The 21,771-nt window shown below is 44.8% G+C and overlaps 1 protein-coding gene across 8 annotated transcripts in view; it reads right to left on the bottom strand.

Annotated features, from left to right (window-relative positions):
• The window catches only part of PTPRU (protein tyrosine phosphatase receptor type U), a 410,313-nt gene that overhangs the window by 68,841 nt on the left and 319,701 nt on the right, over window positions 1–21,771 (bottom strand). For all 8 annotated transcript variants that reach the window (XM_063139805.1, XM_063139806.1, XM_063139808.1 and 5 more), the window contains 3 exons: window positions 17,379–17,536; window positions 6,182–6,372; window positions 924–996 (listed from right to left, as the gene is read on the bottom strand). In XM_063139805.1, coding sequence (XP_062995875.1) covers window positions 924–996; window positions 6,182–6,372; window positions 17,379–17,536 — 422 coding nt within the window. The remainder of the gene's footprint in view (window positions 1–923; window positions 997–6,181; window positions 6,373–17,378; window positions 17,537–21,771) is intronic.

Genomic DNA, 21,771 nt, shown 5'->3' with positions numbered 1-21,771 from the left:
TTGTGAGGACTTTGTCATGAAAGATGGAGTAAAAATGTGTTTAAAATACATAAATAAGGCCAAATCAGCCAGAGAGTCATTAGACCAAGTGCGTAGGCCAAGGCAGGATCTACACTACTGCTTTAAAACTGTTTATAAGAGTAGTGACAACTGTTGGGCCCAGATCTACACTACTGCTTTAAAGCGCTTTATAACAGTTTTGACAACTATATATGTAGTGTGTCCTGGGCCCCAACAGTTGTCAAAACTGTTATAAAGCACTTTAAAGCAGTAGTGTAGATCTGGGCCCAACAGTTGTCAAAACTGTTATAAAGCACTTTAAAGCAGTAGTGTAGATCCTGTCCAAGTTTCTATTTTCTTTTAGAGTGATACTATTTAAAAAAAAACTATATTCAAATATGAACATTTTAAGCTGGTTTGTACTATGTGGAATTGAAAACTTGTCATTAAAAATCAGTATTTAAATATAAGAAAGAGAGATGGTGGGGAGAAACAGAGAGATTGGCTGAGTACCTCTATTCATTCACTTTGGAATTTTTAGGAGCACATCAGGTTCCTGGCACTGTCATCCTGACATGTGGAATTTCATCCTGCTGTAACCTTCCAGCCCATAATACTCTGCTACCAGCATGTGTGCTTTGGCGAGATACTAATCCTAAGCAGAGGATGACACATGTCAAACCTCGTGGAATGCCCAAGGTGTGAATTGAGTTCTGTGAGCTGTAATGAAATGATTGCTTTTGCAAGCTGAACCAACACTGGAGCAAAAACTAGCCTCCGTGGATTCGACAGCCCAAAATTCTAGCAAAGCACAACCTCGATGCATATTTTCCAAGCCCAGCAGAGTTTCAGGACATTCAGGCATCTAAAACTGTAAGGCAAAGATATTGACTTTTTTTAAAGCTTTTGTCTCAGACACTTACAGGTAGGCATGTGATCCTGTCTCCCTTTGGTTTTATCTTTCTTCTTTGAAGCGTCCCAGCCTTCAAAGAAACTCTAGGAGAAAGAGAAGTCTATTATGTGCATAAAGAACACTTAGGGAATTGGCACACATAATTTCCTTTGACAACAACAATACCTGAAGGCTTCCCTAGGGGTTGATTCCACCACACTGACTCAAGCTTAGTTGTCTAGGAGCAGGGTTTGCCAGTGATTCCCCACTGAATGATCAATCTAGGAGGAGGGATGGGATTTGGAAAATAGGATGGCTTTCATACAAAGCAAACCACACTGAGGGTGAAGAGAACAGCATCCATTTTGTGGCCCCACCACTTAGCTTAGAAGTACAGCATCTAGCACAGGCATGGGCAGCCTGGAGTCCTCCGGATGTTTTTGGACACCATGAACTCCAACCCACAGGGCGAATGCTCAGCAGTAGGGATAAGTGAGAATTTCATTTGGTTCGTTATTTGAAAAGAACTGACCAAAATTCACGAATTTCATCATAAACAGGTTGGGAAAATTTGAGATAATAATATATTTAAAAACAACAACAAGAACAACAACAACAATCAAATCAAATATGGAAGAAAGCAAAACTGTCAGATTTGTGTAACCAGATCCAGGGCATTTGAGCACAGAGACATAGGAAGCGACCTTATACTGAGTGAGGCCCTTGGTCCATCTTGCCCAGTATTGTCGACTCTGACTGGCAGTGGCTCTCCAGGGTTTCAGGTAGGAGTTTTTCCTGCCCTACCTGGAGATGCCAGGGGTCAAACCTGGGACCTTCTGCATGCAAAGCATGCGCTCTGTCACGAAGCCACAACCCCTCTTATTCACTGATCTTTGCATTGTGCCTTTTCCTGGGTTTCAGCCAGGATTAGGGATGTCACAAGAGTCTGGGGCAGGGTGGAATCCATCCTTCCAGACCCCAAGCATTGGGGAAATATTTTCTGTGTTTTGTTTTAGATAATCTGCTCATGTATTGTAGCAGACATCATCTTATTAGAAGAGGGGGCATGTCTCTTCATTGATGATCCTTGCCATTTGCAGCTATTTGTAAGTACATGCATTAGAAAGAAAATTTAAACACACACACTCCCACACAGACACCTGCTGACCAATTATTGGTGGGCACCTTTTTAGTCATCCAAAATGATTGATCTATTGTAGGGTTAAGCAAATTCACCCACTCCCGCCTCGGCAGATGCTCGTCTCACCACCGCCATGGTCAGCCCCCGCTCAGCCAGGCTGGGCAACCCCTCTTCTGAGGCTTGGCTTGGCCTGGAGAGCATATGGCAGCCAGCCACCCTGGCTGCCAAAATCGCACACTTCCCCTCTGTGTTAATGGCGGCCACCATTAGCCCAGCAGGAGGACGTGCCTACTTTATGGAAGCTCTGTTTCTGATTTTATGCAAAAGGGACACTCGGCCCTCCTAATTCAGTGGGTCTCAAACTGATAGGAGATGAATCAATCAAACATTTCTGGGCACTGAATTAATCGGCAAACAAATAGATTCAAAAACTCATACAATTACTGTGCGATCCTAAACACGTCTACTGGGAAGTAAATCCCATGGAGTTCAATGGGACGGATGCCCAGATAAGGTTTGTATATGACTAAGGTTATAGGGTTGCAACAGTTTACCTTGTAGTAAGCACCATTTAATGGGATGGATTGTACTGCAAAGTTCATTTATCATGTGGCAGACCCTATTTATTAAGCTTTCTGCTTTACTTTTAAATTTAGGGATCAAGATTTATATTTTCAAGGGTACAGCAGATTTTTTTTAATAGGGTGGGGGAGGTTTGGAAATCAGTAGCACAGATCAGATTGGAACCAGAATTGCTAACTTCCTATTTTACTCAGTTAGTGATGGCGGAGGCAGCATTTCATATATGAGTAGATCAGCAATATCTTTTCGTCTACGTCCATTTTCATTAAATATTTCCCACAAGGGGCCACTTTGAAAGTGGATTCATTCTGCCACATCTATAATCCTTGTGACTCTAGAAATGCATCTTCCCAGCACGTGCACACTGGATTACCCTTCCCCATCCTGCCCCAGCCCCCCCTCTGGGTTCTTAATTTTTATCCTACAGAGCAGGTTTGTGTGGTGTGTGCAAAATAATAGTAAACGCCCACTGCTGTGAGCAAAGGAGTGAAAGTGGAAGAAAATGATACGTTTCTTTCCTTGTTCCTAATATTTAAGCAACTGGTTTGGAACATGTACAACAGCTTTTTTTCAAGGTGCCCTAATTATTGTACCTAGCCCAGGTTTGACAGATTCATAATATGGGAGAGGGGAGTCTCAGACATCTGCAACAATGGAACACAAGACGGTAATTTTGTGGCAGGCAAGCGGAGTGGCGATGGTGGTGGGAAGGAGGGATTTCAATAGGAGGTCCCTCAGGACACAAACCCATATTGTAATGATGGTATCACAAAGCAGAGGCGCTGCAAATGTTCCATTTTGATACAGCGTAGGAGGTGGATTTCATGGTTGAGGGACGCAATGTCCTTTCAGGAAAATAAAAAATCACAGAAGCTCTCCATGAATTCTCTGGCCAAGCCATCGCCACAGTGGAGCAGGGATTCCAGAGGAGGTGGCACTAAACTGCATGTTACATTAAATCTGTAGTGTGCAGCTGATCCTAACTTTGTTTTTAAACTTTAGTGTAAGTATGCAGGGCTCTTATCTCGTTTGGGGAGGGGAACATTGGGGGGGGGGGGGTTGAACATTGCTACCTCCCCAAAAATTCACTCCCCCATGAGGACTGAAGAAAGAAATTGCCAATGGGGCTTTCTTTCTTTCTTTCGCCCCCATAAGGATTGGGTGAATTTAGGAAGGGCCTGGTGGGAATGTTTGACCTCCTGTGCATGGATCCGATCTGGATCAAGGATTAGTTATGCTAAAGAGTGTGTGTGTGTGTGTGTGTGTGTGTGTGTGTGTGTGTGTGTGTGTGTTAGGATCAGCTAAAAGCTGTGCATTTAACATAGCATACAATTTAGCTCTTGCTTTGCAGCCCTTCTTAACTCAGCAGGCAAAGGTGAGCCTGAGAAAAGAAAGTACTTCTCCATGCAAGGGAAAATGACCAAAAGTATGTCTTCACACAAGACAAAGTGAATTTATGGAGTTCACTGCCACAATTAGAGCTGTGCCTTAAATTTCTGCCCTTTTTTTCCTGAGTCTTATGCAATTTGACAGAAAAGAAATTGCCTTGGAAAATTTTAAAAAAGAAAGTAAAGAGAAGGGGGAATAAAAATGGTGAAATTCCCATGGGTCAGGTGCACTTTCTTGTGCTTACCTTAGTCACAAGGTGACTGAGGTGCTACATGTGTACAATAATCTCTCTGGCAGCCTACAGCCACCCTGGTTTCCCACGCTTCAATGAGAGCCCACAGGAAGACATCGTGGAGTGATTCCTCCTGTGCAACTTCTTCAGATCAGGAAGCATGGTCAGCTGGGGAGGTTACAGAGTGATGGAAAGATGTGTAAAAGAAAAAGGGGGGAGGGGGGAGGGAATGTACCAACAATGATACACAGCAATCCTGGCTGCCTTGCAACAATAAGGAAAAAAGTAATTCCAAAGAAATTGTGAAGTACCCCAAAAATGAAGGCAGAAAAATGTAAGTCTCTTTCACAGGGGAAGAAAAACTTTCAGAGGAATTGAAGGACAGATTTTGGGCCCAGCACTAACCACAAGATGTAGCAATGGACGCAGACTTAGGCCTCATCTACACCAAGCAGGATATTGCACTGTGTAAGCCGTATATAAAAGGCAGGAGCCACACTACTGCTTTATAGCGGTATTGAAGTGCACTGACAACTGTTGGGGCCCATGGACACATACCATATACCGCTTTCATACCATTATATCCTGATTGCTGTGGCTCCTGCCTTTTATATACCGCTATCTTACCGCTTTCATAGTGCAATGTCCTGCTTGGTATAGATTAGGCTTTAGACAGCTTTAAAAGGAGATCAGATGAATTGATGGATGGCACTAGGTTTATCCATGGATATCAGTCAAACTCAGAGGCAGTATGCCGACATTTCTTGGGGAGGGGCTTCCCCTCCTCTGCAGCCAGCATGGGATGTCGTGGCTCAGGAGAAACAGAGCAGTCCATCTTGCTTTGGCCAGCATGCCCCATTGCCCTGACTTATGCTGGGAGGAGACAAGCCCTCCTGGCTGAATCATCAACCCTGTGATTTGAACAGCATGAACAGCATCAGGTCCTCCTGAGCAGCCTATCAAACATCGGAACCATCCAACAGGGCCCAATTCTTCTTCAGGTTGTGCACTGTTATGCTCATGCTCTTTTCCTCACCATGAGAGTACTAAATCACAGGGTTGATGATTCATGTGTCACCTGACTTGTGTGAGAGCTGCTTCCACCCAGCTACCGCCCACATCGACCCTTGGTAATATCTGTAGGGAGCAATCAGGTGAGTCAGACAGTGGACAAGGTTACTTCCCAGGCCAACCTTCCACATGGGAAGCAGCCATCTAGACATGACTCACACACTGCTCAGACCACACATGGAACCTTAGGGCTCATAATTCCGTCCTCAGGGGTGATTTGTGACCTGCAATTCATGTGCTGGGGCAATGAGAGATGGCACACTTTCTTTCTCCCATGCAGGCACACACATCATGGTGTGAACATAAGATGAGTCCTGTTGGGTTAGACAAAAGACCCATCTAGTCCAGCATCCTGTTTTCAACAGTGGCCAAACGGATGCTTCCAGGAAGTCCACCTGCAGGGCATAAAGGCAATAGCCTCACTCTCCAACAACTGGTACTTAGAGCCAGACTGCCTCTGAACCTGCATGTGAATTTTGCATACACAAAACAGTTACAGTCCCCAGACATTAGCAATTTCAACAAGAATTGTAATTTCTTGGCTTGGAATAGAAACCTGAGCTTAACTCAACTACAAGGGGATTATCACTGTCCTACTCCCATTACTCTCTGGCTTGGATTTTAATTTGCAGTCATAAAGCAAACCCATGATGGATGAACTAATGAATTTGTTATTTACTCAGAAAGTAACAAATTCATCCATGTGAGCTCAGATGAGAGTTATTCTTCAATACAAGCTGTTTCCTAATTCTGGGGTGGAGTGGGGCAGCTGAATTTATTCCAAGTCAATCTGAAGAGAGCTGAGAGCAGGCTGGGCTTCACAAGTCACTAGCAAAAATTAAAAATTAGGCATGACCTTGTGCCGTATTCTCACCTCATACTCCTGTTTGAAGCCATAGCCTTCTGCAGTCTTCATCTGGTTGATGTGCTGGAGAAGATCAGCCACCCGGACGGCAGGGTGAAGTTGCCCGGTGTGATAGGGGGAGCCTTTGCGCCCACATTGCCTTCGTGGGGAGCCCCCTAACAAGCTGCTGGACTCATTGACAACACTGCTGCGCTGGTCACCTGCAAATGGTGGGGCAAGATGTGATAGAAACAAAGGAAAAGGACTCATAGAACAGGAATTGACAAAAATCCATTTAACAAGCTATGCCTGTGATGGGTATGGTGAATACTTGGTTGGAAGCTGAGTTGGGAAACCTATAAATTAAGTTTATACTTAAACTGCTAGCTTAAGTAATTTGGAAGGATATGTGATGTAAATGTAGGAAATAAATGTATGGCCTAAGGTATCTTACATCCACGCAGCATTCAGTCCCCATGCTACGGATTGCCATAGCACCCAACCAGGCTCCAAGGAGATGCCAGCGACAGCAGAAGGACAGCAGCAAAGGGTAGACCATCTTTCCTCCTTCACTTAATATGTCAATGTAAGCACAGTGTACTCTTGTTTTGAGCCACCCAATAGTCAGCCCCAGGGGTGTCTGCAATTTAGCTTGAAGATCCCCTCCAAGAGTGGGTGCAGGATTTTCTGGAGTGGTGAGGGTACTCCCACTAGCTTTCACGCAGGCCTTCCATTCATATGTATATCCCTTTGACACACACCCCATTCCTACACGCCACTCACACACATCAACACACGCAGCCATTCACAAACATGCACCCTATCACACAAATAGACAGACAATTTGTACACCACATTCAGACACACACACACACACACAATTCACACATTTGAGGCAATAAGCCTGTGTGCCCCAGTTGCTGGGGAACATGGGTGGGAGGGTGCTGATGCACCATGTCCTGCTTGCTCATCCGTGGCCGATGGCTGGTTGGCCACTGTGTGAACAGAGTGCTGGACTAGATGGACCCTTGGTCTGATCCAGCAGGGCTCTTCTTATGTTCTTATGAGAGAGAGAGAGAGAGAGAGAGAGAGAGAGAGAGAGAGAGAGAGAGAGAGAGAGAATTTGTGCACCCCATTCAGACACACATACACGCCATTCACTCTCACACACAGTACACATGTGCCATTCATACCTTCTGTCATCGCCCATCTCCCCCCACACACACACGCGTGCATGCCACTCTGTGCACATGGACAGATAAGTCTACTTTCTCTGATCACAGGGGCAGCCTTTGTGCATGAACAGTCTGCTGCTCTATCAGCAGAATGGAGCACCCTTCTCTGAGCGGCAGGAGCTTCAGTGGAAGGGCAGGACCATGGCTGTTTGGTTGGGGAGGCCTCGTAGTCCATGAGCCAGAGGTTCCACTGCCCTGTTTTAAACTACATTCTATGCCAAGGGGAGAACGCTGCAGAAGAGAACAGTGCAATAATCGCACCACCGCTTTTTCAAAGAGAACGGAATTATCCCTCTGCCAGTCCAGCGACTTTCTCCAGCGGCCAGCCCAGAAAGTCTTGTGAAAATGTTTGCATTAGCAAAATAACATTTCAATGTTGTGTTTTTAGGAAATTAATGGAGATGTTTGTAAATGAGATTTCTTCTATGGGATCAAGTACTGATCTCTATAATAATGGCAGCAAAGTGATGCTACTGACGTCAGTGAGGTCCACTCATCTTGAGTGGAATTATCTCAATGATCCTCTCTATGAGGTAGAATGGGGCTTTTAAACCAATTACACTGAAAGGGGACAACTTAAGGATAAGCTCTGCTGAGGCCACACATGCTCTCTGGTCCTGTATACATTAGTAAGCTACACTTCCAAATTAGCACATAACGATTGTGTATACTTGATTCCTTTAAGAACATAAGAAGAGCCATGCTGGATCAGACCAAGGGTCCATCTAGTCCAGCACTCTGTTCACACAGTGGCCAACCAGCCATCGGCCAGGGACCAACAAAGCAGGACATGGTGCATCAGCACCTTCCCACCCATGTTCCCCAGCAACTGGTGCACACAGGCGTACTGCCTCAAATACTGGAGGTATCCAGGACTCATGCACAGTCTTGCAAATGATACTTGAGAATTCCAGCACAGCAGCATAGGCAGGTATCGTCATTAGGGATGACGAAGGAGTCTGGTTGTGGGTGGAACTCAATGAGCTTTTGTCATGATGCCCCCTTCCCGGACTCCATTCCATCTCCTGCCAGCTGGCCCAACTTGGTGCGTGAAGAGTCAAGTCGGCTGGCAGAATTTCAGCATTTTGTTTTATTTTATTGCATACAAAAACATTAGTGCAAATTTTGCTTGTAAATCCTGCAAAATTTGCATAAATTGTGCAAATTCCAGCCATAGTTCCTGCAAATTTCTATTTGCGCAATTGACCACTGAAAAGTCCCTGGAACTCGGGGAAACAGAGTGCCTCAGCTCGCAAAAGAATGCAGGGGTGGTGGCATTGCAAAAGTCTGGTGAGCCGAAAAAGCGCCAGATTTGCTAGCAACAGATGTCCCCAATCTTCGTATAGGAGGGAAGTTCTTTCTTTCTTCTTCGAAACAGGCTTCAGAATTTGGCATTTACCTTGTGCACACCCTCCTGTTGAGGTTGTACATGTTTGTTTGTTTTCTTCCCAATTTGGAAATTCCTGACCAAATCGATAGTGCAAGTCAGGGCTTAGGGGGATGGGAAGGGTTTCTGTTCTGTAAATTATGTACCCACTTATAAAAACTCCATTTCAGCAATCACCAATTATGCGCCAACCCAATCGCTGTGCTTTTGATTGCCTAGGCTGAGGAAGGCAACGGAGCAAGTGCAAATCAGGTATAAATACTCATTTGATTTAAATGAAGAGCTGAAGACCATTTGCAGGGATCTCATCTTGAAATGCATTGTGCATTGTGTACTTCCACATTTCCATCCCAATAAATCCCTGATATTTTCAAACTCCAGCACCTTTGCTAATTAGAATCTCTCCTTTCTCTGTGAACACACAGTTGGAAAAATAATCATCCTCAATTATTTATTTTTTTAGTTTGGCAGGATAGTTAAGACTGCAATTCTATACACTCTTAGTTGGGAGTAAGTCCAAAACAAGAGTACACTGTGGACTGAGAGCTTCGGCTATTGGGCGGTATAAAAATGCAATAAATAAATAAATAAATAAATAAATATTGATTGCCATTGGGCTTAGTTCTGGTTAGATGTGCATAGGTTGGTGCTGCAAGGCATGTTCAGGGGAGCTTATTTGCATCATGTGAGCCTGTGAATACACCATCAGAACATTAAAAAAGAAAAGGGGATGGGGAAGCCCTGCTGGACCAGGCGCAAGGCCTATCTAGAACAGCATTCTTTTCCTATACGGCCCAACCAGGTGAACATTTGGTGGAAATATCCATAACTGGGGGGTCTTTTATATCTGATGGTGTATCGAGATACCTAAATTGCTACTCAGAATGACATGATAATCCATCAAGCTCTATTTCTGAAGTAAATGCCATAGTTAGGGACGGACGAACATGCAATGTTCAGTTTCGCTGAAGTTCTTTGAATTCTTCCTCAAAGCTAATTTTACCTCATCTCCATTCCTAGCTATCTTTTTTTCTGATCAGAAAAAAATGTGCATTTTTCAATTGGGGAAAAAATGTGCATTTTTTAAAAGAGTGGATTTTTCCCAATTGGAAAAATACACATTTTCAAGACTGAAAGTTTTTTCCCAACCAAAAATATGCATTCGTCCCCCCTTCCACAGGCCAAAGCGTAAAATGCAATGAGGAGAGATTTGCACAAAAGTGCACTTTCGAATGTGAACACCAGTTTGTGAAACTGCATTCCCCCACCCCAAGAATTGTGTTCTTGCTCGCATTCACTTTTGGCCATGTGAATGAAACACAATTGCATGGTCTGCAAACAGCAACAGAATTCTCATAGATCCCTAACTGCAGTTTCACTGGTGCAGGCAATGATTCCAAATCCAATTTATACACACACATCACTGCATGGCTAAACGTGCAAACAGTCCTAGTGACTTGCCCCCACTTAGCCATTAATGATAGGAAGCTGCTTTCGCACAGTTGGTCCAAGTAACTCGATATTGACTACATTGACTGGCAACAGCTATCCAGAGTTTCATATGGGATTATTGTCCAGTCCTACTTAGCAATGGTGTGGAATGAACCCGGGACCCTCTGCATGAAAAGCATGTGTTGTACTACTGAGCTATGCCCCTTCCCGGGCATAGCTAGACCAGCCAATATCCTGGGGATCGCCCCAGAATCATCCCTGTGCATTCACATGACACACAGGGCATCCCAGGAGCAGGGAGGGATGATCCCTCCCTTGGCCCAGGATATCGGCATAGCTTTTTGTCCCACTTTTCCCATGGTCTCGGATGATCCCGAGACTGCGGAACGTGTGGGTGGGCATTGCGGGTTGTCCCAGCTCCTCGCGAGTAACCGCAAGGACCTGGGAGTGGGGTGGGGGGAAGCAGGGATTTTTTTAAAAAAAAAACTCACATTTTTCGCTCAAGTGCTTGTGAGCTTCATCTCCTTTAAAAAAAATGGCAGGGCATGACATCCTCTTCCTCCTAGGACATCGCACACTGCGTGTAGACAGAGAGGGAGATCTCACAATAACCATATTACGAGATCCTCCCTCCTCCGTCGCGCTAGACCGGGTAGGTCTATCCATGGCCTGAGATAAACCTGGCATGAAAACAAGATCTATCACTCTAGTCCATGTGGCCACCCTGAGAGAAATCCTTTTCTTTTCTTTTTCTCGTAAAGTCATTTTTGCATTATACCATCTGATCCAGAGCAACACCCTTAAGGAAAGGATATGGGGAAGGGAAAACCATAATCATGTTAGGGAAAATTCCTCCCTGACCTCAGACTCCAGTAGCTTTTGACTGAGATGCCAGATTAAAATGAATTATAAAATGTCTGCTCAAAAAGATATCTGACTTCATTTTTTAAAAAAATTCTTTCCAATGATAGCCATTGTCAGGGTATGGTCTGAAAGCACATGTTGCAGCAATCTGGCTGAACCTCTCAGGGATCAGATGGGAGACCGCCACATGGGAAACAAGGTCTATCTTGGGAGAAGAGTAAGGTACAACATAATAATTGTTGTTCCCCTTATCTAATAGGAGGCAATTAAAAAGAAGTTTGACATTAACATGCATCAAATTCCAAAATCCATACTAGTGTAATAACATTATTGCCATGTTCAGATGGGATGTGGGAGGACTGGAACTCTGAAAATGCAGACAATGTGTCTTCACCATCAAGTCAGTTTTATTTTATTTTCTCTCACCCCTTGAACTTGGTTTTTATAACATCTTGCCTGATGAAGAGATCTGGAGTTCTTGAAAGCTTGTTCGTGTGTGTGTGTGTGTGTGTGTGTGTGTGTGTGTGTGTGTGTGTGTGTGTGATTTAACCATGTCTGTCACCAGGAAATCCAACTTGTGTTTGAAAGCAGAGCTATGGGTTTTTCCTAAAAACTGGGAAGTTTTTTCCATTTTTCTTACGTAGAAATTTGCAAAGTGCCCCTGCAATTTCCATAATTTGCGCAAATTTCTTACGGCCAGAATTTGCACAAATTGCACAAAATTCTACTTAGGCAAAAAAAATGGAAAAAATGGAAAATCCATAAACTGGCCCCATTCGTTTGTGGGAAACAAGCTGAAGTCTGGGGTCTGAGCTAATGAAAGCTGGGTGAGCTCCACCCTGTCCTGCCTCCTGGGTGGATTCATCCACTATCCCTAGGGTGATTTTTATTTGGCCCAGAGTACCTGGGGTCAGCTTCAGCTGATCCACCAGCTATGGCCTTTCCTGGACAGGGATAACCTAGCTACAGTAATACATGCACTGGTAACTTCCTGATTAGACTACTGCAATGCACTCTATGTGGGGCTGCCCTTGACGATGACTCTGAAGTTGCAGCTAGTGTAAAATGCAACAGCTAGATTGCTGACTGGAATATCTCATAGAGACCATGTCTTAAAGGAATTGCACTGGCTGCCAATACATTTCCAGTTGGAATTCAAGGTGTTGGTAATGTACGCGGCCCTGAGATCCTAATGACATAGGGTGGGATACAAATGTTTAAATAAATAAATAATGATATTTAAAGCCCTAAATGGCTTGGTATCTCCATAATTGAGGAAGTGCCTCTATATATATCTGCTTGCCCAAGACCTAAGATCTGTCAGAGGAGCCCTTCTCCATGCCCCACTAACATGAGATATACACCATGGTGGGACATGGGAGAGGGCTTTCTCTGTTGTGGCACCCCGGCTGTGGAATGCCTTCCCCCTGAAGGCCCGACTGGCACTGGCTTCATTTCGGCACCAAGTTAAGACATGGCTTTTTATCACAGCCTTTGATGGCTAAATCCACCAGCCTGCACACTGCCTTGTTTTAATTGGATTTTACTGTTATAAAATGCCATATTGGTTCTAACATAATAATGGTTTAATTTGTTTTAGAATTGTGTATTTACTGTTCTATTTTATATGTATGATTTTATCTGTACGCCGCCCCGAGATCCTTGTGATATAGGGAGGGATATAAATGTCTTAATAAATAAATAATAAAGGTATTGCACTAATATGGATTTTGGAGTTTTACTTAAGACCAACATCACTACCTTTGCCTTTTGAGAGACTTGGAGATTAACATGGGTGATGCCATGGGTGAATGATGCCCTTAGTGACATCATGTGCCAAGTCTCCTCACCCCCATTCAAACAAAGATGGGCTAGCAGATGTCAGGAGCTGGATTCCCCTTCTCAGTGAATACTGATATTAAATTAAGAGCAAGCTTACGGTTTTCCATCCAGCACACAGAGAAAAAGGCTACAGCCCCTCTGGCGAGTGTATCAGAAAACTCCCTTTTCCACAGGCCTCCCAAGAACAAGGTTAAATTCACTGCCAGCAAAAGCAGGGGCCGCCACGTTGCCTTCAATGCATCATAAAGCAATACCAGCAAATGTGGGCTGAAAGCTTTCCAATGCTCATGGAAGACAAATGGTTCATAGGAACCGGTCTCGTTAAGAGCATCCTAAGGAACTGCAATGGTGCAGTAACTAAAATAAAATAATAGCCCTGCGTGGATATATAAAAGAGGGAAGCTCTTGCCCTCTGGGCTTCTATTATCTGCAAGACAACGGTACGAACCATATTAATCTTGTAGTCTGTAGAGGGAAGACGTGAGCATGCAGCATCTTGAAGTTCTACTAACAGATGTTATTAGCATATGGCTGAAACTGGGGCATAGAAAGAATTGCTTTACAACTAAATCAGCATAGAAATGCATTTGCCGGTGTGAAATTATCAGCCTCGGCCTATCGCAAAAAGCTCTGCCTCATTAACTCTTTAAGAGTTCACTCGCAATAGCTCAGGCAAAGGCAGAAGTCAACTGCAGAAGAATAGCCCTGAGGGAATACAAGACGCCCATGTTACGAACTTGGTTTACTACATTTAGAGATCACCTTCCAGGCCAAGCTGTCTGATTTATATTCAAATGCTACCAAATAATGCTCCCCAGTTTGGTGGAACTTTGTTTTCATTTTTTCACCTTACCTAGGGCCCTTTCTACACCATCCGTTTTTTGAGGGATCATCCCTGGATCATCCCTGTGCGTCCAAATGTTGCACAGGGGATCCCGGGAGCAGGGAGGGATGATCCCTCCATTTCCCTGGGAAAACTGACACCTGCGGTGCTGGAATGATCCCGAGGACCACTTTCCCAGGTTCTTCCCTCCTCCCCAAGAGTAGTGAGGGGTCATCAGATGGAAGGAGCCAGGACGGGGGGGGGGGAGTCCAGGGCCATCGGGGGTGGATTGAGGAGCAGGGTCAGGGCTTTTTATTTACCTTATTTTTCTCTGGAGTCTGAGTGCAGCTCTTTATCTTTTTAAAAAAATGGCGGCTGCAACAGGCATGATGCCCGTGATGTCACGCGGCCCATGTGGACTGAGGGTGATGATCCCTGAAGTAGGTAATTCTGGGATCACCCCCTCTACACCCATAGGTGTAGAAAGGGCCTAAGTATGTGGTGGCTGAAAGTTTTTTCTTCTTCCTTTTATCAATTAAACAAAGCCTTGCATCCATTTCAAGCTGCCCTGGTGGCCTTCCTAGAGCAGAATGCCCTTGGCAATGATGCTACTGCCTGACATAGTGCTGGTATTATTATTTCATTATTATTTTATAACTGTATATACAGCTTAACATCTTTATAACAATATCTGTCCAGGGCCAGACCAAGAGATTTTGTTGCCTGAGGCAGAGGATAAGATGGTCCACCATTCCACGTATAGATGCCAACGAAACTGGATTGGCAACCGAATCTTACTTCAACACTGGCAACAAGCCAGCGCTCCTCATTATTTCAGTCCACAAGTGTGAGGGCAGAGTTAGGGATGTACAGGAATTTCCTTCCTGTTCTCAAAGCATGCGAGAATGCCCTCTTCGCATATCCGAACACGCGCGCGAGCAGAGTGCATTTGCCGGAAATGTTTGCAAATCCTCAAACATGTGCTCACGTTCGATTGTGAAAATTTCAATGTTCCACTTGCCCAAGGCCAATGTCAAAAGCTGGAGGGTGGTTAGGGAGCTTTGCCTGGAATCCCAAAGCTGTACGTGTCACCTTGCTTGGAACACCTTGCTATGAAAGTGAGCCATGATACAGGGAGCATGCTGCATTCAGGGCAATGTATCCTATGGCAACCTCTGGAACACGAAGCCACCATGTTCAATGGCTACAGACTGATACAACAACATGAAACCCAATGGGTGCATTCAGACCATCCTCCAAACCAGGGGAAGGCTATATGGGATCCCCAAGCAGCATTCCCTCCCTCCCCCCCACCCCAGGCCTTTTTGCACCCTGCTGAGTTGCCTAATGCATCACTAAGATTTGGCAGTGCAACAGAAGCAAACAAACAAACAAACCTGTGATTTCACTCTTTAACAAGGCAGACAGGGAATGCATGCCTTGTCTAAATAGAAATCACGGTGCAATTTTGCTGCAAAACAAGAGGTGTACTCCCTGTGCAGCTTCTTTAACAGCAAAATCACAGTTTTTCTGCCACTGCACCACTAAATTACAGTGGGGTAATTGTCAGTGCAGCTGCAATTCCAGAAAAGGCACAGCCCTGGCTTGATACTGGGAGGTAGGGAAATTGGCCTTCAGACCAGCGTAAGTTGCTGACCCCTGCTATAAACTCTCATTTGTAGATGAACACTTCTTCCTTTCCTGGGAATATGCTGCAGTGAGGGGTGGGGGCGGAGGCAGGTCCCCACACCAACCTTTGAGGTATGGCCTTGTCTTGCTGGCTCTCTCATCTTTTTAACAAGCTCACCTTTTGCTCCTGAAGAACTATGTGATCCTCTTTAGTAAGATTTTCCTGTCTCATCCTTAGCTTGCATTCACTTGTAGTTTTGACTAAACTTTTGCTCTGCTTTCCCTGCATTGGGGATGAGGATGAAGCTAGGCAGTAAATCTGGCTAGCAGACATAGCACATACTTAGATCCCCAACATGGTGTATCTTTGGCTGACCTTCTCCCAGCAAGGGAAATTCAGAGCAATAGAGGAAGCCCTGCGATTACCAGCTTGAACATGCCTCGAATATGTTTTGCTAGGTCACAGGAAAGCTCACGCCATTACCACCACTGCTGCATCCCTCAGGAGAGAAACTGCTTGAAGGAAAGTGGGTGGCTGTGTGAAAGGGCAGCTCAGTTCTCTGGCTGAGAACTCAGCCAGACTTCAAAAAGCAGAAGAAAATGGAGAGAGACAGAGAAGAGGCTGCTTGTTAAAGGAAGTTCAGATAGATCAGGAATTCCATACAAAGGTAAGAAGGCAAAGAGTATAAATGAAGAGCAGGGAAAATGAATTGGGCAAAGTCAGACCAAGTCAGACACCTAGTTGTCACTGAAATGGTAAACGATTCATTTCAGTAGCAAACATTCAAATAGGGAAGTTCATAAAAGCAAGCACCCCAAATAACAATAAATGTTTTATTATTTATTTTTTGACATCTATATCCCACCTTTTTTCCTCCTTCAGGAACCCAGGATGGCATAGATAATCCTCCCCCTCTCCATTTTATCCTCATCACCATCTGGGCCAGAGCAGCCCCATTCACCTTAAACTGTGGCTTTAACCATGGTGACTAATGCAAAAAGCCTTATTCACCATGGCTAAAGCCATGGTTTAAGGTGTCTTCTGAACACAGCCCGGATTTCTGGCTTAACCACCATGGTTAAAGTCGTGGTTCAAGGTGTCTTCTGAACAGGGCCAGCAAGTGGCAGGTGAACACACAGCTGGCAATGGTGACGAGGTGGAGCAACTCCAGGGAGGCTCTTGTTAGTGGGGCCCTGCTGGGATGTGGGGGTTCTTGGGATGTACTCAGCCCTGCCTACCCCTGCCTTGAACATTGAGAATACTGAGAAATGTTGAGCACAGTATCGAGTTGAGCAGGGTAAACGGAACTATGCTGAACTTGATACTGCAAGAACCATCCACATCCTGACTACACTTTTGCCTGTCCCCTTAAGGGTCCAGCACTTTGCCTGCAGTCAGGGGCAGCCCTACCATAAGGGAGAGTGAGACAGTCATCTGAGGTGGCAGATACTGAGAGGTGGCAGAAAGTGTGCCAAGTGGTCTGCCTGCTCCCTCCCCACCCCAAAACTAACTTGCTGCCTCCTGTGGAAGACACTGTCCCATCCACACGATAGAAGTAAGATTCAACTAGCAGTCTCATTGGCTTTTGTACATTTAAGGGAGGAGGCACCATTTTGTTCTTCACTTCAGGCAGCAAAATGTCTTGGGTTGGCCCTGCCTGGAAAGCAGCAGCTCCCAATCTCTGGTGGAACAGTGCTGTTTGCATGCTTTCTGCCATGGGGTAAGCCCTTAAAATGGTTGCACTGTATCTCTTTCTTTCAGACACACATGCGCTCTCACTCTCTCTCTCTCTCTTTCTTTCTTTCTTCCAACTCAGAAGGATGTAATGGCCCATTGACAGGAGGGCCTTGCTGAGAGATGACTCATATACTCTGAGCTGAAATAGAAACAAAAACCATGTTGTCCTTGAGCATGCATCCCACTGGTCTATCGAGGACAGAGAAAGTGGGACTGAGAGTCAACTCACTCACTGTATCAGTTTGCTCAGAGCTTACCTCTGTTGCTGTAGTTGTGTGCATCCATGAAGGACAAGCCCAACCTCTCGTCCTCCTGGAGGGTACTTTGGTCTGTAAAGCTCCGATCAATCGCACTCATCATGTGCGTCTTCTCATTGCGGTAGTTAATGGTAGCTTTGGCCATGTTGACAGGTTTCCTAGAACAAAGAAGGGAAGTAGGGAGGTGTTATGCCAAGTGATCCACCCAGAGTGCTTCCCTGCCAGTGAAGTTTACTAAGGAGGACAACAAAAGAACAAGGAACTCTATAGTCCTGTTCAGAAGACATCTTGAACCACATCTTTAACCACAGTTAATAAGGCTTTTTGCCTTATTCACCATGGTTAAAGCCATGGTTTAAGGTGTCTTCTGAACAGGGCCAGTATCAGGGGTCCTCCAGTTGTTTTGGTCTACAACTCCTATCTACCCTTGTTCTAGACAAAAACATCTGGAGGGCTGGCCACTGCCCATCCCCGCTCTATATTTAATAGAAGCATCTTCTCATGTTATCGTGAACATGCATTTTGCAGTAGTTAAGTCTTCTAGTTCCCTGATTGCTCTCCGACAATACAAATAAAGCTTCACTAATAGTGATGTTTGCATACAGCACCTTATCATTATGTACAAACAAACTGAGCTGACTCTTGTCGTTTGACATCACCCCTTGCAGGTTTAACTGTTTGAGATCTTCAACTTGGAGCCGGCGGAAGCTTTCAGCTGCTTCAAGAAATAAATCTTTGCTTGTTTCTTTCATTTATATCATGCCTTTCTTCCATGGCATTCAAGGAGGCATACACAGAGTTTCCAGAAAGCCACCCACCAAGCACTGAAGAGACCCAGCCCCATGCAGTTTCAGCAGTGTTGCTGCCTCAGGTGATTTCAGATGACTGTACACTAGAATTCTTAGATATCCAGAGACAGAAACCTGTTTCTAAGGCCTAATCTACACCTGCAGCCCTTTGGGAGTGGGGAGGAATGATCACAGTCCCTTATGGGCCACACAGCAGCGAGTTGTCCCGAGATTAAAAGAGAGCCATCCCAGGCAAGTTTTCTTTATCTTTTTTTGCTAGTCCTGATGCTTGCGCAAGAGCAGAATTGCAATCATGAGTAAAGCACTGATTTTTTTAAAAAAAAAAACACACACACACTCAGCACTGGATGCTCTCCCCATCACCCCCAATACCTATGGGTGCCTCCTGCACAGCTGCTTGGCTGTTTGATGAACCCCACTACTCGCGAGGAACAGTGACAGCCTCGGGAGGGGGACCACACTGCCCACGGACCTCGGGATTGTCCCAAGACAGGGGAGAAAATGTAACAAAACCAGTCTCCAATATCCCCAGAAAATGGAGTGGTCATCCCCGCAACACCCTGGGATCAGTTGTACATCATGTGTCCCCATCGGGACAACCTCGATACTATCCTGGGATAAAAGGAGGGGTAGATTAGGCCTAAATCTGGTGCAAGAGTAACTTGGCTGGCTTTGGGTACTATGCACCTTCTGTCCCAGGCACCACCGTATAAAGTTGGTCAGCTGTCCCCCTGCAAAGAGGGGACAAGAAACATCTCATGAAGTTTCATGCTGGTGAGAGAGGCTGGGGCAAAGCCACCCACCTACAAATCAATTCAAATGCTCTCCCCTGATAATTCACTTGTTGTTCTCCATCACTTCCTAAACCTCTCAAAACTTCCAGGGCAGTCCTGAAGCTTCTAACTTAGCCTTAGCTTCCATTGTGCTGAGAGAGTCTGCTGGGTTGGAGAGAACGAGGGGAATGTATCAGCAAGCATTCTCCTCTGTGCGTTCTAGAGATGGTGGAATCTCATGCAGGGCTATACCACATGCTTACATTAATGTGAGGCATCAGGATTAAAGGAAGAAGCAGTGTGCCTGCCAAAGTGTTTGGATGGAGGACTATTAATGGAGAAGGAGGGGGAAAATAATTCTCTAACCACTTTTTTATACACACCATGCACAACTATATCAACCAAAATGCTTTCCAGTGAAGACTGCTCTTAGGCCATAGCTAGATGGGGCAATATCCTGGGTCGATCCCCGGGTTCGTCCCTGTGCATCCACATGACGCACAGGGGATCCCAGGAGCAGGGAGAGACAATCTCTCCCTTTCCCCGGGATATCGCCCTACCCTTTCAGCTCGCTTTTCCGCAATCTCGGGATGATCCCGAGACTGCAGAACATGTGGGCAGGCATCATGGTTTATCCCAGTGCCTCATGGTTACTCGCGAGGAGCTGGGAACTGTGCATGGGGCACAGAGCTTCTGAGGAGCTCTGCGCCCATCAGGGGTGGGGTAGGATGAGCGCAAAAAAATGTTAAAAATAAAAAAACTCACCTTTTGCGCATGAGCACTCATCTCCTTTAAGAAAAAAAATGGTGGGCGTGACGTCCTGTTCTTCCAAGGCTGTCACACGCCCATGTAAACAGAGGGGGAGATCTCATAATTAAAATATCACGAGATCCTCACCCGTCCAACGCGCTAGACCCATAGGTCTAGCTGAGGCTTTAGATTCTGCTCCAAGTGATTAAGTTCTAAGGAATCATGTGATAAGAAATCAAGTGATGGCCCCTGCCACACACGGATGACTTGGGATAGATCTACACTACTGCTTTATAGTGGTATTGAAGTGCTATGAGGGCTGTTGGGGCACATTACACATTCCATATAATGTGTTTATAGTGTTATTTCCTGCTTTTTATTCCACATTATCCAAAATGCTGCAACAAAGGTCATTGTGTGCCCTATGAAATATAGATGCACGAGAGGGATATAGTATTCCCATGATGGGATTACAAGGATTTGACACAAGATGCAGATGATCTATGTCCCTTATTTCAACATAAAAAAACACAGTGACACTCAGCACCAGTGGCTCCCAGCATCATGACCCAATCAAGGCCCAAATCACAAGACAAGTTGATGTCTCAAGAAGGGTAATTAACTGGCTTTGTTTTGCAGGGAGATGGATATATGCACTGAAACAGATCTGTGACCACTTCATATTATGCCCTGCTCATTTATTTATTTATTTATTTATTTATTTATTTATTTATTACATTTTTATACCGCCCAATAGCCGAAGCTCTCTGGGCGGTTCACAAAAATTAAAACCATAATAAAACAACCAACAGGTTAAATGCTCATGGCTTAACCTGCATTCATCAGGGCCTTCACCAATCAAACATGGCTAGGATACAACAAGGGTAGTGAAAGTGTGATGGCCATTTTAGCCAGGATTTCAACAGGTAATGTTCAAGTACGGTTTAGATGTATTTATTTAAATAAAACCCAGTGCACATTGGCCCAGACTGAAAGGCCTGATCTGGAGACTGATGACATGAGCTTAAATTCCTCTGCCTGGTTTTGATGAGTGTAGGCTATATCTGATAATTATCCTCAGCTAGACACCCCAGAAGTGTTTTTAAGGGGGCTCAGAGTGGTCCAATATTAATTGAAATGTAATCCGAAGCGGATCCCAATTATACTATATTTATTTATTTATTACATTTCTATATCACCCAGTATCATTCCTTGGGGGACATTCCTGCCCCCATGAGCCAATGGGAACACTGGGAGTCAGAAAATCTGGGTTCTAGTCCCCACTCAGCCATGGAAACCCATTGGGTAACTTTGGGTCAGTCACAGATTCTCAGCCCAACCTACCCCAGGGCTGGCCAGAGGGGGCCCGGTGGGGCCAGTTGGCATGGGGCTACAATTTTGAGGGAGCCTATTCCGAGTGCTCCTGGTAGAGGCAAAGGGGGGCCCTTTGGTAAAGATTTGATACAAAGTAACAATTTTTCTGTCATTGCCAGCAACCATGGCCTCTAATGAGAGGAGCTTTAGTGTCCTAAAACAAATCAAATCATACTTTCGGTCCGCAATGGTGCAAGAACGTTTGAATGGATTAGCAGTTTTGAACATTAACATTGACAAGGCAAAGTTGCTTGATTTTTCTGTTGCTGTTGATGAATTTGCCCAAAGAAAAGCACATAAAGCATTTCTGAATGTGAAGAAGTAATGTCTTATACATCTTGAATAAAAGTGCTTGCCATTTCCTTTTTTTCTAAACCGTTCTAGTTCATATGTATTTAGAAATTATCAAAAAAATATTTAATGAGAAGTTTGAAATGGGGCCTACATTTCCCATCTGGCCTGGGTCTACTACCAGCTTTGCCTGGCCCTGAACCTACCTCACAGGGTTATTATTCTGAGGATAAAATCGACAGGAGGAGGATTATGTACGCCGCCTTGGGTTCCTTGGAGGAAAAAGGCGGGATATAAATGCAATAAATACAAACATAATACATATTTTACACCATCAGTTCCCCATGAACAATGTCATTACATAGTATCATTCCCAAGGACATTCTAGCCCCAGGC

The sequence above is a fragment of the Elgaria multicarinata genome, chromosome 13 (genome assembly GCF_023053635.1).
Source record: "Elgaria multicarinata webbii isolate HBS135686 ecotype San Diego chromosome 13, rElgMul1.1.pri, whole genome shotgun sequence".
In the NCBI taxonomy this organism is placed as follows: Eukaryota; Metazoa; Chordata; class Lepidosauria; order Squamata; family Anguidae; genus Elgaria; species Elgaria multicarinata.
This window is presented reverse-complemented; position numbering and strand designations above follow the sequence as displayed.